Here is a 16115-nt window from a genome sequence, read left to right as displayed (position 1 = left end):
CAGCCTCTTGCGGATTAGCGGGGGCTATATGTTACTTTCAGATAAAAAGTATGGTGCAAACCAAAGTGGTCTGGCCTAATAGATCAACTGGTTACTCCAGTGAACATGTGCATCACACTTTACACATTTACAAGCGGTTTCACTCGCACCCACTCCACACTCGATCCAATTAAACATTAAGTTAAAACTACAAAGGGTTAAAAGGTTGAAGTTTTGCCGCTTATGTAATCTCAATGCTCAATACAGGATTGAAGACGTGCAGTGATGTGCCTCTTGTTAATGATGAAACCCATTAGGTGAAAGGATCTTGTCGATAGCGCAGACAGAGTCCTTGTTTATCATCAACCACGACTGTTTGTCTCTTAGATCCTTGTGTGATAGTAAACCAGCAGATACCTTGATCTTTGAGTTCAGATTGAATTTCAGTGACTTTGTCCCCTTTTGTTTTAGAGCATTCCAAAGTTGCCCTATATATAAAGAGTCGATATATACAAAGATGGTGAGTGCATGAAGATCACTATATAGGTCAACATCCTCAGGGTGTAATACTTTATCAAAATTTTTAAGAAAAGCTTAAAGGCATCTGATTATTGAACCCTTGAATACCCGAATCATCAATATACCAAGGCAAGTACTATACTACACATTATGAACTCTTTAATCTTTAATGCTTTACTCTTTTGCATTTGCATGGCTTTGAATAAAAGCATACCAAGTAAATTAATTAAAGAGATACGATAGCAATGTAGTTTCTTTTGAGATTACTATGAGGAAGCTCACAACGCATTTACGCAGTTACACTTAGAAAACATTTGGCATCATCTTTCAAGCACGCCGTGTTTAACAAATGCCAGGAATGGTTACCATGACATGACTATAACTGCGGAAATACAAACACTACTTGGGGATTTTTCTGCAAATGTGAGATGACACGTGTAAAAAACCCACAGAAATAATTGTGTAGTGGTAGCACTGCTTTATTTATAGATATATACATTTATTTTGCAATGAGTTAATAAATTGTTCTTACCTATTATAGTGCCCTTTTTCAGTACAAAAAAAGTACTTTTCTGCAAAAGAAAGATTGTGTAGAATGTAGATCTTAATGGTTTTGATACAGAACCATACAGCTCGACAAATAACCTTTTAATGAACCTTTATTTTTAAGAGTGTATGAAATAAAAAAATGAAGAAGCTCATATGTACTTTTAAATACGTTGCAGTTCTTGCAGCACTCCACCCCAAGAACAGGATATGCTATCTGCATAACACTATAAGAGGAAGTTGTGGTATACACGTGCAAGATGATGAATATTTGCTGAGTGCTCAGGACAAGTTTTAGTTTATTTGAAAGCTTAAATTCTGGTTTAATTTTACAAAACAAGAGTGAGAACATTTTGATCTTGTTTCTTATTCTTAAAAAAATAAGGTGATTTCTTTGTTATTACTCAGAAATAACCTGACATGAGGGCTTCATAGAGAACAAATGTTTATGAGCAAACATTCTTCAGTAGCTTAATGCACAAAGAAAAACTGAACATTTGTCTAGAAACACAACATTTTGGTTACTTGATTTATTTTCATTCAAATTCCCAGCAGTGATATTTTAACTAACTAAGAAATCAATTTTTTTAACTAAATAATGCAACAATCCGGTGCAGATCAGCTAAGTGCAATGAGTTTCTGCACTGCGAAATGCGAATCAAACGCAACACAGAATCGAGAGGAGCACGGCGACGTCATGGAAAGAATGACGTCAGGTTTAATTAGCCGCCGGGGAAGACTCGTCCGTGACTGTGGGCGTGGCCAAAGACACCGGTACACGCTGTAGCCTATCTTTTTGTAGTAAAAATCAGCAGTCTAGGGTGAATAAGTTCGTTTTCTCTCAACGTATCTCACGAACACGTCTGTAAATAATGTTAATACATTGGGACTGAGCAGACGGGGTCTTCTCGCGTGACTGATATCTCGGCCGAGCCAATGAGGATCCTCTAGTATGTCAGTGGCCGTGCATCACATGTTTTAGGCAGTGGGCGGGATTTCTCTGCAGATTGGTGGAGCTAGATAGTCGGCAGAGTGAGTCTGAGGGAGACCGAGAGAGTGAGGGGATCTCTGAGGCATCGTGAGTGTAAATAGCCTGTTTTCTTCATGCATGTTTGGGGGTTTTCTGCATTTGACTGTAAAACGTATTTTTTTCTGTGAAGGGCGCCTTTTTTCTGTCACCACTGATTCTCAGCTAGCCAAATTGGCTAGGTAACTCCTGCTAACGAGCAGAGAAAGAAGACAAGGCAAGCCGACTGCTTTGCATTTTTACCACACAGCTGCCTATTGTCACCGCGAGGGAGGAGTGTGTGGAAAATCAACGGTGTTTTAACATATCGCGCCGCGTTGAGATGCAGGGATGAGGCGAGCTCGTGCAGCGCACGCTGGAAAGTTGCGTTTGACGTATAGAGCTTTTTGACCGCACGCGCAGCCTTTCCTCAGCTCCTCGCCGCTGACATTCTGCGTGTGATGTTTATTGTACGAACGCCACGATTGAGAGAGATATCGGCGTTTTAGCGTCACCAAAGAGAGGATCGTGCGATATTACTTCAGTGCTCCTGCTCTGCGGCTTCTGACGTGTTATCTAAGACTGGGTGACCCGCAAAGAAGGTAGATCATTTTGTTTTAACCGTCGCCGGTTGTCAAATTAACGGTTTAAATTGACAGTTACACAGTGCCTGAGGGAAAATTGCTACCGGACAAGAAGTACCTTTTTGTATTGATATTTTTATACATTAATGCGGTAAGGGGCATATTTCGAAACAAGCTATTTAGGACCTGCTTTCAATACTGTCAAACGAGCCAACTTGTATGGCTAAGCGACCGTCTCTGTCCAGTAACGTTAACTGACTTTTCTGTGTCGTTGCTCGGTGACATTACTGTTTGTCAGCGCGATCATTTTTTGCGGTTTTTACATATAAAAGACTGCGAATGTTAAAAGACCGGTCTAGTGGAGATAGCGGTCGTTTGGCGTCATTAAGATTTAAGCAGTACACCCTTTCTGACAGGATGACTTGAGTTGAGACAGTAAACGTTAGCGGTGGAGCTAGCAGGCTAAAGCCAACTGCGGGGACGCTTCAGCTGTCAACTAACCGTTTCAACCATTAACTGTTTTGTCAGTCATCGCGTTTGGGTACGTATTGTACTGCTGTCTGGTTGATATGCTTGCTGATCAGCGTTAAGCGTGACGTATTCGTTTTCAACAGTTGTAGTATACAGTCCTAATTCCTCCTGTCATGTGTGACTTGGCATGGGGACTTGAACAAGCGCTGTGCGACACGTCAAATCTGCTGGGATCGTATTTGAAGGAGCAGATGTGCAAAACACAATGCGCCCTACCTAATCGACTGAGATATTGTGTCTACTGTCTGCTTACTTTGTTGAGATTGAATATGGCACTGTGGATAGACCCCTTTAAAGACCCTTCAACGGTGTGCGTGTCAGGTCAATTGCTCCTTGGCATACATCATTGAATGCCCTGTTGCTTCTTTTGCTCAGGCGTTTATAGCTCTCCTGATAATACCTTGCTCTATGACAGCAATGCTGAATTTGACCTTGAGTGCACAGTGTATATTCAACTTTTGCTGTCACAAAACAATACTCAGATATTTAAAATGTGTAGGCCTATTTGTTTTTTAAACTGTCATGTTGAAATTCGCTGTGTACCTTGTGCTGGAAAACTTAGTCTACATGAGTGCTTTAGGTCTATGGTGACCTTTGACATGGCCGTTGAGTTCAGATCACTGACTGGTTTATTGCTATTTAAATGTGTTTGTGAGGAAATCTACAGTCTGTTTAAAACAACCATCATCAGTCATTGTAATAAAACCTGACCTTATGGATGATAGCACAGACCAATTTCCTAGACACAACTCTGAGCAAAGTACTTTAAGGATTTTGTTCAAAGTGCAGTCCAGTTTTCTGTTCGTTAAGTGCTTTCGTGAGGGTAGCATACAGTAAATTGCTCCTATTACATCTGCTAAGGACTAGGCCGTGTGTAAAATGTATTTTTATTGCAGGGCAGCATTGTGAATTACTTCAGCTGGTAATGAGAATTTAAAAAAATATCAACAATAAATAACCCTAACTGCTGCTTACTGTGTCAGATGAGCTTTAAAGGCCTTTGGACTACCACTATTGTGCACCAAATGGCCCAGTTGAATTTCTGCTGATACTGTTTACTAGATATTGATATGCGGTTACATATTAATGTTCTTTAAACTATTGAGTAAAGCTTATATAAAGTCTGCATCCAGTTAGATATAAATGTATTATTTTTATGCATATTTAAACACTGGTTTAAATGATGATTATTATAATTAGTATAAGTGCTATTATTATTATTAGCCTATATTACAATAATAATTATAACTAGGTTATGTGTTTTTCTGTTATATACATAGGACCCTTGCATATGTGTGATTGCACTCTGCTCTCGAGTATTGATTTAAATAGATTTTTTTGTGTCTTCTGTAGTCTATTTTTAAAAGGGAAAATTGGAGATATGAATCATAAACCATGCCTATACCTCCAGTTACTGTGGTCAAACAATATGTGAAAGTGAGAAGTTGTAATATAATGATGCGTTCCATTCCGGCTAGTATGGAAAGATGGTAACCTAGCCCCTCTCTCTCTCTAGTATTGTTTATGTAAGAGGCCACCGACTTTGTGTCACATTAGTCTGAGGTGACATTCAACCCCATATAAGCTATTACAAATGGGTAAAAATAGTTTCTGTGTCATTAAGTGCATTTGAATAATGTTGCTGTTTAATATACTGTATAGTTTATGTTCAGAACTACACAGATTAATATGTTTGCGCTCCGGTGAATTCACAACAGAGAAATTGATGTTTGATCTAAAAATAAAACTGATTGTATTTGGACAGAAGAAGCCTTTACAGGAGTCAGTCATTCTGTATAGACTATCCTTTACCAATTCACCTGTCCTTATTTACCAGTGAAGAAGTTATGAATTGTATCCCATCACTTGATGGTTGAAGACATATTTGTTTAACTGCATAGTGTCAGAGATATAAGGAAGAAACAGATGGTTCGTTCAGAACTTTTCCATCCGTAACAAAAGGTTCTCTTCTCTGCTCATGTAACCAAACAAGTAATTTGTGGTTTCTTGTTTTTTAGTGCGAAGTAAATTTTTGGAGGTGCTATTCTGAAGTAGGTCCAGAATTTTTCTTCTGGATGGTCCTCATTGTGTGGTTGAGTGGGTGTTTGGCCGCTGTGAGTTTCCAAAGAGATCGCTGTCTAGGGGTACAAGTGCCCAAGCTGTGGTGTGAAGTGGCCCTAAGTGCACTGAGCCATGTAGCACGAGTAAGGCGGGGCGACTCGGCATTGTACCCTCCACATAGAAATGGCCTGACCCATTTCGGCAACAGCCAGAGAGGGGGATTGGGAGTGGGCTGTCTGAGGTGGCTAAAAATACCCCATTACAGACAGCCTCACTGCAGAGGGATCCCTGGAATTGCTGTCCTTGACTTGCATGATGTTGGCTTGTACTGTAAAGAGTCTCCAATTGCCAACCAAGAGCAAGAGGGTTTTCCTTAGATTTTCTTGGAACCTCGTTTGTACGGTTGTATTTTGCAATTTTTTACACTTTTTTTGCATAGATTCAATACACCTGACTTTATTCACAGGTGATGGATAGACAAATAAATTTGTGGCTTAGAGCATGGATAGACTATTGGCTACATACCAATATGGAATTATATCACTGTAGAACAAGTCAAAAACATCATAGTTTTATGGACAGTTTAGTATGTTATCAGCAGTCTATGAAGCTAAACTCAAAAACCAGTTCTTAAAATGGGAATCGCAAGGGTTAACAAAACCGACACTGTTGCTCAACCATACAACAGTAGCTGTTAGTCTGAAGATCCAATCACAATGATTTTCCACTGTTGTGACATGTGACCCGCTCTGCAAACCAAAACTGTCACAGCACGGCAAAGGTTGACACTTCCCTCATCTTGGTCATGCAGTCACTTAAAGATGATAACCGGGACTGCAGTGAAACTAACTTGTACTACCTGTATGTCGGATTTATGTTGCTTAGAACCTGGGGAAGTCCTTAACATCACAGTAGTTACTGTGCAGTGATGAAGTTAACAGTAGTGGACATTAAAACTAACACTTTTTAAAAAAGCCCTGTTTCTTTGGGTTTCTGAAATGAACTTTGATAATGAAATGTTTGCCATGGCACACCAGTCATTTCGGAAAGGTCTGTGGTGGTAATTCCATAATTTTTGTCGAAGGGCTGGTTAAAGTCACTACTTTAATTTTGAGAAACACAGCTAGCTGTTACACTGTAAAAACGGTTGGGTGTTTCCCTTTTCACTTCCAGTTTTACTAACAGATAAAACAAACATTGTTGACTTTAACAAACTCACTTTGCTATATTTGCTAATAGGGCCGGGTGAGATATTAAATATATTTGCAAAGATTTCACTAAAATGAAAGTTAAAAAATATTCGTGAATGAGTTCAAACTGTGCTTGGCTACATCACAGTCAGTCGTAATGGTAATGCTAATAATAGCTTTTCCTGTATTTACTTTTTTGCTGTATTTACACCTTAAACCATTGGGACAGTCGTGGCCTGATGGTTAGAGTAAATCCAGTCATGTTTAAAACCCAAAGGTCGCCGGTTTGATCGAGTTGCTGCAGTGATAGCTGCCCAATGCTCTGTGTGGGTGTGTGCGTGTTCACAACTTGCAGTGGGTGTGTTCACTACTCACTTGGATGGGTTAAATTTGACAGTCACGTCACCTTCCTCTGACTTGGTTGAAACGTTTTCTAGTGGTTTTGGCTGAAGGCTTTTCTGTTATTTGTCTGTAATGTTCACAACATCATCTATGAGAGAAAATTGCCCAGCTGGTATCCTATTGCACGGCAGCATGCTGTTTTACACTTTGCATGTCTTGCTGCAAGTGAATCAGTCTTGGAAGACTGCTGGACTACTACAACTTTCAGGTTTTTACAGATAGCAGTCATTCAGGTATGACGGTAGATCTTTTGGGCTTTCCTTTTTGTTGTGTACATGTAAATATGTGAAAACATCAAGGAGGAAATTTGTTCTGTCTATATGTTCTCATTGTGAATTGTGAGGTCTCATCTATAGGCTGTGTCTTAAGTTTCTGTATTTTGTGTTTTTAATGAGACCGTACTGTTAAACTTTTATGTAAAATTAACAGTTACACATACATTTTGTGTTTTGTGTTCAATACATTTACACACTGTAGTGAACTGACTAAAAACTGGTGAATGGTGTAGTCGGGCAGTGAAATGTCTTTTACTCCTTTGAGTTCTTCTGTTATATACCATGAGTTTCCAAATGAAGAGTATTTTTAAATGGCTCTCAAACCTCCATGTATATTGTTGAATAAAAAGCTTGAGTCATAAGGTCGTTTCCCACGCTACTTCTCAAAAAAAGCTTGCATAGTTCTGTCTGTAGATGTGGGTAGCATGTCACCTTGAAACTCAGCCAGTGACTTGGAATTCCTATTCACTATTTCCAGGCCTGGTGGAGAGTTGGCTAAACTTAGTGTTTTGTGTTATTAAATTTACGTAATAATAAGGTAAACACTAAATTCTACCTTCATTGTGTACACTACACCCCTATTGTGTAGTTGAGCTTGCGATGTTATGTTTACCTGCCATTTATATTGCAATATTAGAACTGCTGGATGACTTTACCAGATGACTTATAAAAGCTCAGTTTAAGAGGAATTTACTTCTGCCTTGCACTTTTTGTATAGCTCAGTCACTAATTTCTCACAGAGACATCTGTGCTTCCCGTCTGCTGTCTGGAATTTTTTAAATATAATGTACCACTGTCAAAGGGGTCTAAAATGGTGCTTATATTGCAGATGCACGCATTGCGATGTCAATGCTAAACAATATATTGTGTAGCCCTAAGTTGAGCTTTGTATTTGTGAATACATTTCATAATAATTTATTTTACGTTTCTTTCTTTTTTCCAGATCTCCTTGGACTGATTTGTTCCAGTCACCATGAAAGCGACACCACGGGCTAAAGGGAATGGCCTGTGAGTTATCCCAGTCCTGCCACCTGCAGTCGGGCATCCTCCTCCTCCTCCTCTGAAGGACGTCAGCTGTTTATGGGAACTACTGGCATCGGTCTCTTGAGGATATAGCTCTCCTTTTGGGACGCCATTTTCCACCCTTGCTGACACAGTGTAGCCAGGAGACATGGCTAACAACTCGTACAGCGGGGTGAAGAACTCTGTGGCCGAGCCCAATCACGATGGAGAGTTTGGCTGCACGGTTAAAGACTTGTGCACTCTCATGGAACTGCGGGGGGCTGATGCAATACAAAAAATCGAAGATTCTTACGGGGACGTTAAAGGAATTTGCAGCAGACTGAAAACGTCGCCCGTAGATGGTACATAATCATTATCTCCCTCTTGACTTTGCTTTGCAGAAATTATGTTATTTATTTGTTTTTGCTTCAGTTGTTGAGGGCAAACACACATTGAGGAGGTTTAATTTAGGAAACCCGCCCACCGAGGATTATTTTAATCAGCATTGTGGTGTCTCATTCAGATCAGTAGTTGCTTTTAGTGGTAGGAAGCGGTCCACTTACAGTTGCATGGCTTCTTGCTGCACTTAATTTTGATGAAGGTCTGTTGGGGAGATCATTACATTTAGTCATTTAGCAGACGCATTGTTGTTGTGATTGTTCAGGAGCTTTGCTACATAGGGTTCTCAGTAGTGGATAATATTCTGGTTTTCGTATGCTAGTGTTTTATTTTTCTTCAAGCTAGCTAAAGAAAATAAGAAGTCAAAAAGTATCTTCTAAATATAGCCTGTGTCCATTGTCACTGTGTATGACATTAAGCATTTTTTTGATATATGTCAAACACATTGGCACTTACTGTCCCGTCTTATAATTTGTGGAACTGTGGTTACTGCAGGAACTTTACAGATCTTATAATAGCTTAATTTAGACCTTTTTTATTCCATCTGTCTTACTTTTTCATTGTTTCTCCATCTCTTGTTTACGTTTTTCTGTGTTGGTCTGTTCCTCTTTTTCTCTTTCTGTCGTTGGAATGGGTGTGTGAGCAGGTCTATAGTCCATTGCCTAAGATAGAGAAAAGTGCATAGTCAGTGTCCATGTGTAACCCACAGCTGCAGCACCATTGGTTTATTACCTCTCTGTAGACATTAGGTTTAATCGCCGGCCTGACCTCGATTGAACTCTGGGGGGGAAGGGATTTTTTTTTAGTTTTATCCCAGATTAAAACGGCACCACGTCCATAGCAGTTTTCCGCAGGCTCTGTGAGCGACAACTGTCTCACTCGATTGTGAACATCAGGATCGCAGACCAGCCTTTCATTGTATCGATTGGATGTTTTTTTTTTGACAATACAGCAGTCAACTATCTAGTATGCCTGCTTGTTTTGTAGCAAAAAGTATTTAGTAGTTATACTGCATCATGACCTATCACAAAGGGGACAATTTTATAGTCATCACCTGAATTTTGGAAAATGTCAATTTTGGAGTTCCCATACCTAATGCTAAAGAACTGACTAAACTACATTTTACTTGGCTGCTTGCCTGTACAATCATTGCTGCCTGCCATCCCATGCTATGGCATTCTGGGTGGTCGCTTGCTGGCTAAGCTCAAAAGATGTCTCTGTGATGTTCTGGTCTATTGTTAATTATAGTCTATGAGATAAAAAAAGTACATCCTGTTGCGACAAATAGCAAGAATCACTAATTGTTAACATTGTTAATGTTATGCAGGGGTGCTTTTCAAACAGTACCCACTCTGCATGAGACCTATTACAAATTACGTGTGGCACAGTACTGAAATTGATCTTTCAGTCCTGACAGCGAGAAAATCCAGTCATACGATGTGCACGGTGTGTTTGTATGTAATGTCACCTGCCTTTGCAAGGTCTGACTTTTATTAGCAGGTGATGAAATCGTGAGTGATTGAAACAGAGGCTTACTGTGTTGTCTGTAGCACAGAGCTATACCTTTGTTATGGTGTCAGTGGAAACTACAGCGTCACTGGAAATGTATATTTTGACACTCGAATAATGGGGTCACACTAGGGTTGTGCCGATAGACGACACTAACATCTATTGACGATAGTCTGACATCACTGATAGCATTAACCTTCATGACGATAGATGGCTTGTTTGCCAATTAATTCTTTAAATAATTATTATGCTATTATCATCATCATCATACTTTTACATTAACATTCCCGCATAACCTGCACTTCCAACACCAACGCGCATTGTATACTTTTCCTCACGTGATAGAGCTGAAGGGCTTTTCCCTTAACGATTGAGCATGTAATGCACACCGCATTAGAGAGGTTATAATGCCCGCCGCGTTTTAAAACCATTAAGTGAGTTGTTCCCGTTACCTGGCACGCTAGTAATTTACAGCGTGCCCGGGCATCAATGATATGCTCTGATTAATGGCATCATGTTTAAGAAGGTGCGGTTGTGACTCTTGCCAAATAAGTAAAAAGGCAAATAAATAATGAAGCTATTGTCCCAGCCCCCCAATGCTATTGTACATTGTCGATTTTGCTGTTTGACTGTAGGACAATCTCACTTTGGTTAGTATCGCCCTACACTTGGTCACGCTGGAAACCTCTTTGTTCACACACCGTGTAGCCAACCGAGAACAGAGCCCTACGGTGATTCGTGAGTTTAGCTTGCCCCGTCCCCTGGCAGGCAGCCCAGCTGTTATGACACATTTTATAGCTTAATCAGATCACTTTGCCATAGAAAGTTAAGCAGTCATTCAAGATTAAAAGAGCTTTTGACAATTTAAAAGGGATTACTAATTAGTAAATAGACCATTTCTTATTCCAAGCACAGCAACTCTTATGAGTGGTTTCCCGGACAGGCCTAATCCTAGATTAATCTAAACCCTTAGTTATTAGGACATTTAAGTCGTTTTTACAAACAAATCTTACAAAAAACAATACTGGTGTGCATCTTGAGAATAATACAATGGCATTGATGTTATGTTAAGCTATGTCAGTGCAAGATGTTTTTTAAATTGAGGCAGCTCAAACATGCATTTTAGGATAAGCCCTGTTTGGAAAACCACCCCTAAAGTTTTTCTGCTGACTAATATTACCATAGACCACTGAAAGCTTCCTCAAATTATAAGTATTGAGCAGTCAACATTTGTGAACTGTGCAATGTAATAAAGTAGAGGAACGATTCATATTAGGACAGAAGACAGTTTTCTACATCTTGAAGCAGTGATCTGTGTTCAGTGCTTTAAAGCACTTTTGTTTTAATTGAAACAGCATTGTATGGATGACATTGTTTGGGTCACTTGTACATGCAGGAATGATTTTAATGCAGGCGCACCTGATGAATACCTGGACCTCGATGCTGCTGGTGTCTGTGTTAATAAGATATACTAAGCCCACCTTGTTGTTTTTTGAATTCTCTAGCGTGTTAAATGTGTTGAATTTTCTGTTAGTCTCTCACCTGGTTTCTTTTGTGGATTGATGACATTGAGATTGGTGAAAACAACATTCTCTTTTCCATAGAGGCTACTGTTTTTATTGCCCTTAGTCTCAGATGGAGGTAGGCAGGACGAGCAAACACTAGTTTTAGGTCTAAGACACATTGGCATATGGAGCAATCATCAGTGGTTCATCAGCACTTGGTAAAAAACTGTAGCATCCATATATGACTAATAAGCTGTCGAAATCTCTTGTTTTGATGCGTTTAGTCTGCTTTAATGATTCCTAGATTTTTTTAGTATCATGTTGACTTTAATCTTCCCTTAATGATGCTTATATATGGTGAACTGGATTGAAATATTCATTGAAGCATAAATGCATTTTTGACCGAGGCGTAAGACCTGACTCATCTCCTTCAAAGCCCACTTTTTGAGCGGAGAGAGGGTATAATCCTCAGCCTCAGTTTCCACAATACACAGCCTTGATTTTACTGCACTGACACAACAGTGTCGTATTGTAGCACAATTTGGCTATGATGTTTTATTGATTAAGTAGTACCTCTGGTTAATTCATGATTCAGGTCAGCTGGGTTTACTTTATGCTCAAAATTATAGCATTACAATCATGGAGTTGAAAATGTAAAATTTTCCATGCACACCGAAATAGTCCAAATACTTAGTAAACCCACTAACGTGAATGTCTGAGCTGCACATGTAACAGATCAACTAAGCGATATGATGGCATGTGAGAGGGCTGCGTGTCATCACGCACCAAATGACTCTCTGAATAAAAACACAGACTTCACATTACGATTAGTTCCAGTGTTCATGAGAGCGCTTCATGCTTTGTTCAAAACAATCACATCCTAATGACGAAAGCACGCCCGGGCTCGGATCGATAAAAGTACAGAGTGCATGCAGCTGGGGGAGTAGGGAGGAGGTACAATCGCGCTGGGTCACGCTTTGGTTTGGATAGTGTGAGTCCAATAAGGCTCGACAATAAGGAGTGCCCAATTGCCTGGGGCGAGCATGAACTATGCTCGGGCCACTTACCAGAACTGTAACTTGACCAAACTTGGCAGTGCGGCACTGGCACAAAATGTTATCATTTGCACGTGTTTTAGGCCTTGCACATTTAAATATTTAAGGAAAGATGCAAAACAGGTCTTTAATATTTTGATACAATTTTGTTAACAAATCAATATCAGATTGAATCGAAATTTGAATCGAATTTATGAACCTACTTCTATTATATATAATTTTACATTATTTGAGAAACACAGTTCAATACCAGCATACAGCTTAGATACACATTTTATTCATGTTTTTGGAAGCGTTATTGAAAATTCCCATGTGCAATTGGCAGTGATGCTTCCGAATGAAGGTTAATGCACTGTAATTTAATTTGGATGAAGATAGCTGTTAAATAAATAACAGCAAAAAGCTTGACAGCACAGTCTATGTTTAAGTCAGCACAGCGAAATATTGTGTAGTCCAATACCAGAAACATATTAAGCGTTAATATTCAAAGAAACCATTCGGATTTAAAGCTGCGCACTGCTTTGCTGAGTAATGTAAAGGCTGTTGTCATGACAATAGGCTCTCTGCTGACCAGTCTGCTCTCTGGTCTGGCAGTAAGGCCGTCCTGCTCACTCACACGTACTCATTCATTCTGGATCCCAGACACTAGATGATCATGTGCAATACACTTTTTCATTCACAAAGCTCACACGAGCCCACATTTACCACATGTTGTACACCTTTTTTTTCTCTTGGCATGTGGTAAACGTAAATGAACTGAACACACACACCATGACCTCTTTGAATACCTGCTTTGAATAAGAGAGTTATGCAAATCAGCAAGCCAAGACGTGCTGTTTAACCGGTGCATTTGAATGATACCTGAGAATGACAGTTTATAATGGAGCTTGCATGTCAACGCAGACTTGTGGTTTTGTGCTATCCACGTTAGATTTGTTTTCATACAGTTACAAATCTGTTTAAGACTTATAATGTGGATATTTTTACTGCTGAACTGCTGTAGATTAGCTGTAATAATAGCTCTTGATTAGATTAATACAGAACATCTAAGTGCTTCTGTAGTTCACCTGGTGAAGTATTGTGTATTAGCACAGCAAAGGTCATGGGTTCAATGCCTGTAAGTCACTTTGTATTGATTTGGTGATGTGTAATGTGATGTAATCATTACACTTTTCTGTTATACTATTTCTTTATGAACCAAGATTTAAATAAAATGTTGTTAATGTAGCATAAAGAATTTACAAGGACCCAAATGCCTTTGCTTGTAATACTCCCATCTTGTTGAAACTTCTTAAGCTTAACATGTGTTTAGGAGAAGAGGCCATGTGCATTATTTACTTTAATAATTAATGTACCTTTCCCCCCTGTTTTTTTTCCTCCAGGATTGAGTGGGCAGCCCTCAGATATTGAAAAGAGAAAAGCAGCATTTGGGCAAAATTTCATACCTCCTAAAAAGCCAAAAACATTTCTGCAGTTAGTGTGGGAAGCATTACAGGATGTAACGCTGATCATTTTGGAAGTGGCAGCAATAGTTTCTTTAGGCCTTTCTTTTTATAAACCTCCGAACACAGAAGGAATAGGTAAGCATCCTGTTTTTTCCCTTCATGCATATTTTATTATTCTACATTTATGTGTAGCTGAGTTTTATTGTGTATCTTTGTTTGTATGTGTGGGTGCAGACTGCGGGGAGGCAAAAGGAGGAGCGCACGATGAAGGAGAAGCAGAGGCCGGGTGGATAGAAGGAGCAGCTATCCTCCTGTCTGTTGTTTGTGTGGTGCTCGTAACGGCCTTTAACGATTGGAGTAAAGAAAAGCAGTTCCGCGGCTTGCAGAGCAGAATTGAACAAGAACAAAAGTTTACGGTGGTTCGCGGCGCGCAAGTTATTCAGATCCCTGTGGCCGAGATCGTTGTTGGGGACGTTGCGCAAATAAACTATGGTAAGTTTACGTTCTTATAGAGATGACAAAATAATTTGTTGCCAAGGTAATGTAACAGTCTTGATTTTTGCTATCCATGCTTAATGCTGGCCAAAGCTTTTTTTTTGTTGAGTGATTATTACTTAATACCTTTACTTAGTTAACTCTACAGACAGTATTGTAATTGGATGCTTTCTCTGCCAGGTGACCTCCTGCCTGCTGATGGCGTTCTCATCCAGGGCAATGACTTAAAAATTGATGAGAGCGCTTTAACCGGAGAGTGTGATCATGTGAAAAAAACGCTGCAGAAAGATCCAATGCTGCTGTCAGGTAGGACAATAAAAAATATACTTTATGGTTTATTAAATGAGGAGCTCAGTTGCAAAAGCCACTAAATGCCACCTCTGTCAAAAATGAGATAATGATATTAACCGAATGCTCTCGGAACGTATTATCTGTTTATCAAATACTTTCGCTTTAAATCTGCTTAATCCTGGCCTCAGGTCATTCAGAAATACCGGCTTGTCGGCAGAATCCATTGAGTCTGATAAAGAAAACACGTGGAGATGTATTTTCTTCAGTTGAACACAAAAAGATAATTTTTGGAGAATGCTTTCAAATTCTCTTTACACTTGCCTAGCTCTGAGAAGGACAAATAAGCATTACTACATAAAAAGGTTGTTTATACATCTTATGGAAGAAGATTACTACTGGTAATATAGCACATTTTGGTAACTTTTGGTACAGAACAGACTTTATTTACTGAAAAGCGTGCTTTTGTTGTATTAAAAAGCAGCTTATGCTAAGGCTGTCGCGGTAACCGCAATACTGTATTTCCGCGCTACTGATAAGCCAACCGCATGCTTTCATGTTAGGTTTATGAAGCCCTTTGTTTTTCATATCATATAATAAAGGCCAAATAAATTGTCAAGAGGTAAGAGAGTAATTTTTTTTTGTAATTTTCTATTCAAAATTTAATAATAGGCTATTCGTTTTTTGTTACATCATACAGTGAATGTGTGAAAAAAGTGAAACTGAGATGACATTATTGGCATCATCTGCCTCTAGATGCATTTTTAAAGATTTAAATTACTTTAACTGATCAAAATGCATACAAAGCGCATAATGTAATGATAATAATGGCTTTATTATTTACTGATTGAACAGTTTCAATTTAAGTTTTCAATTTTTCAAATTTTCAATTTACCTCCTCTGCCTAAGAACTAAACTATAGAAATTTCCAACTTTACTCTCTTGCTCCCTATAAGCGAGCCTATTGCACATCGTCAGCTAATCCCATTTTATGAAAGCCCGTTGATCCGCTGATAGAATGACATTGCTGTGTGCCATCCCAGAGGAGATGAGGGGGGATTTGTGAGCCTGAGTGGGCACTTCTCCAGCACGCTGAGTCTACCCCAGCACAAACCTTTTCTTGATGTTTTTCATAGATTACCCTCCTACAATGCTTACACGATTGTGGAACACTTTGGAAGCCAATGATGGGGGTCTGCCTTCAAAAGCCCCAGCAGAAAAATGGCCACTCACTTCTGTTTTTATTTTAAGGCACAATAACAGAAATACTGTGATGGTGCTCATAGATCTAAAAACGGACCTAAAAAGCAATGTGCAATGTTAA

The 16115-nt window shown here is 39.3% G+C and overlaps 1 protein-coding gene across 6 annotated transcripts in view; it reads left to right on the top strand.

Moving 5' to 3' along the window:
* Positions 1 to 1984: 1984 nt before the first annotated feature.
* The window catches only part of atp2b1a (ATPase plasma membrane Ca2+ transporting 1a), a 31983-nt gene continuing 17852 nt past the window's right edge, over positions 1985 to 16115 (top strand). For 3 of the 6 annotated variants that reach the window (XM_065289674.2, XM_065289670.2, XM_065289675.2), the window contains exons 1-5: positions 1996 to 2122; positions 8037 to 8457; positions 13946 to 14143; positions 14243 to 14500; positions 14684 to 14809. In XM_065289674.2, coding sequence (XP_065145746.1) covers positions 8265 to 8457; positions 13946 to 14143; positions 14243 to 14500; positions 14684 to 14809 — 775 coding nt within the window. In that variant the 5' untranslated portion in view covers positions 1996 to 2122; positions 8037 to 8264. Of the gene's footprint in view, positions 2129 to 2181; positions 2653 to 3156; positions 3176 to 8036; positions 8458 to 13945; positions 14144 to 14242; positions 14501 to 14683; positions 14810 to 16115 lie in introns of those variants that run through there. The other 3 variants (XM_065289672.2, XM_065289671.2, XM_065289673.2) reach the window with 3 other exon arrangements.

The sequence above is a fragment of the Paramisgurnus dabryanus genome, chromosome 1 (genome assembly GCF_030506205.2).
Source record: "Paramisgurnus dabryanus chromosome 1, PD_genome_1.1, whole genome shotgun sequence".
Lineage (NCBI taxonomy): Eukaryota > Metazoa > Chordata > Actinopteri > Cypriniformes > Cobitidae > Paramisgurnus > Paramisgurnus dabryanus.
Note: the sequence above shows the minus strand (reverse complement) of the source record. Positions and strands in the feature narration are given on the sequence as shown.